We start from the raw sequence: 1,332 nt of genomic DNA on the forward strand, positions 1-1,332 counted from the left end.
AAGGTTGACATAATCATCAAGTAATAAAAAATTGAGTTTTTGAATCAAGTGTTCATAATTATCTCATCCTTATGACGCGATAACTTGGGGTTTTCGCATCTCTGTRATGCGATAACTTAGAGTTATTGCATCTATATGATGCGATGAAGTGTGGTTGTCACACTAGAGTGATGCGAGGAATAGGTATTGTCGCATCCTTGTGATGCGAGAAGTGGTTTTATCGTACCCATTGAATGCGACAAGTTGGGTTATCACACCAGTGTGTTATGAGGACTTAGGTTTGTCTCATCAGTGTGATGCGAGAAGTTATATAAATTTATATATGATGCGACAAGTTTTAACCATAATGTGTTTATTAGGTTATTTAAATGTAATAAATGAGGTTTTTTTATATCAAAATGCTATATATTTGTTATTATTACAAACATGAGTTTATAAATGTGATTTGGTGATTTTCACCTTATAATTGCACAAAAGGGATTACTCATTAAACCTCAAGGTCTAACCTTCATTTTGTATTTAAAAAATGTGCATTATAGGTTGGGCACAATCAGAAGTTAAAGGGAAAGGAAAAATTGTGAAGTGATAATATTATGCTTGCATGAGAATTTGAGATAGCATAAATCTTCTTTTGTACCTAAATACTTTTATGTATTCATGAGTAATATAGAGATGTTGTGAATAAAATTGTTAGATATTTTGTAAGAGTTTGAGACTGAATGTGTAAATTATACTTCTTGATATATGAAAATATGTGTTTATATGCAAATGTGATATTAGGGTGTTACAGTATTTCAATAAAATATTTAATTTTTATTATAGTAAGTCATTTAAGTTTTTTTTTACAATTTTCGTCAAAAGCCACCTGTGTTATCCATAATCAATCGACTTTTATTTTCCAAAACAGAACCGCTAAATTTCATAAAAATATCATATGTGATATTGATAACATTAATTTTAAGTAGAAAAGAATTGTAAGTTATCTACAACATTATACGTGATATTTGTTAATTATGAATAATGTTTTGAAGTATACGTGATCTTATACGTATTAAATGTGTTATGTTACACATCGTTTTTATTATTTTTCTTTTTCAATGTTTGCCTTGTATTACTGTTTTTAAGGCTTTTAAATCACATGTGATTATGAAAAAAAAATAAATCAATTAATTATGAATTCCATGTGGATATTGACGAAAATTCCAATTTTCTTAAAGTAATGCTTTAATAAAAAAAAACTAAAGTTTTTAAATGAAAATTAAATATGCTTATTTTAGATGCATTAAATAAAAAATTAAATATTAAAATAAAAATTAAATCTCAATACATTAC

The 1,332-nt window shown here is 26.6% G+C and overlaps 1 protein-coding gene across 1 annotated transcript in view; it reads left to right on the plus strand.

The window, feature by feature from the left end:
- The window catches only part of LOC112528984 (cytochrome P450 71B34-like), a 3,664-nt gene extending 3,083 nt beyond the window's left edge, over positions 1-581 (plus strand). Inside the window, exon 3 of the mRNA XM_025140069.1 lies at positions 540-581. Within this exon, the coding sequence (XP_024995837.1) occupies positions 540-581 (42 nt within the window). The remainder of the gene's footprint in view (positions 1-539) is intronic.
- Positions 582-1,332: the final 751 nt, after the last annotated feature.

Source organism: Cynara cardunculus, assembly GCF_001531365.2.
Source record: "Cynara cardunculus var. scolymus isolate 2C chromosome LG 1, CcrdV1, whole genome shotgun sequence".
In the NCBI taxonomy this organism is placed as follows: Eukaryota; Viridiplantae; Streptophyta; class Magnoliopsida; order Asterales; family Asteraceae; genus Cynara; species Cynara cardunculus.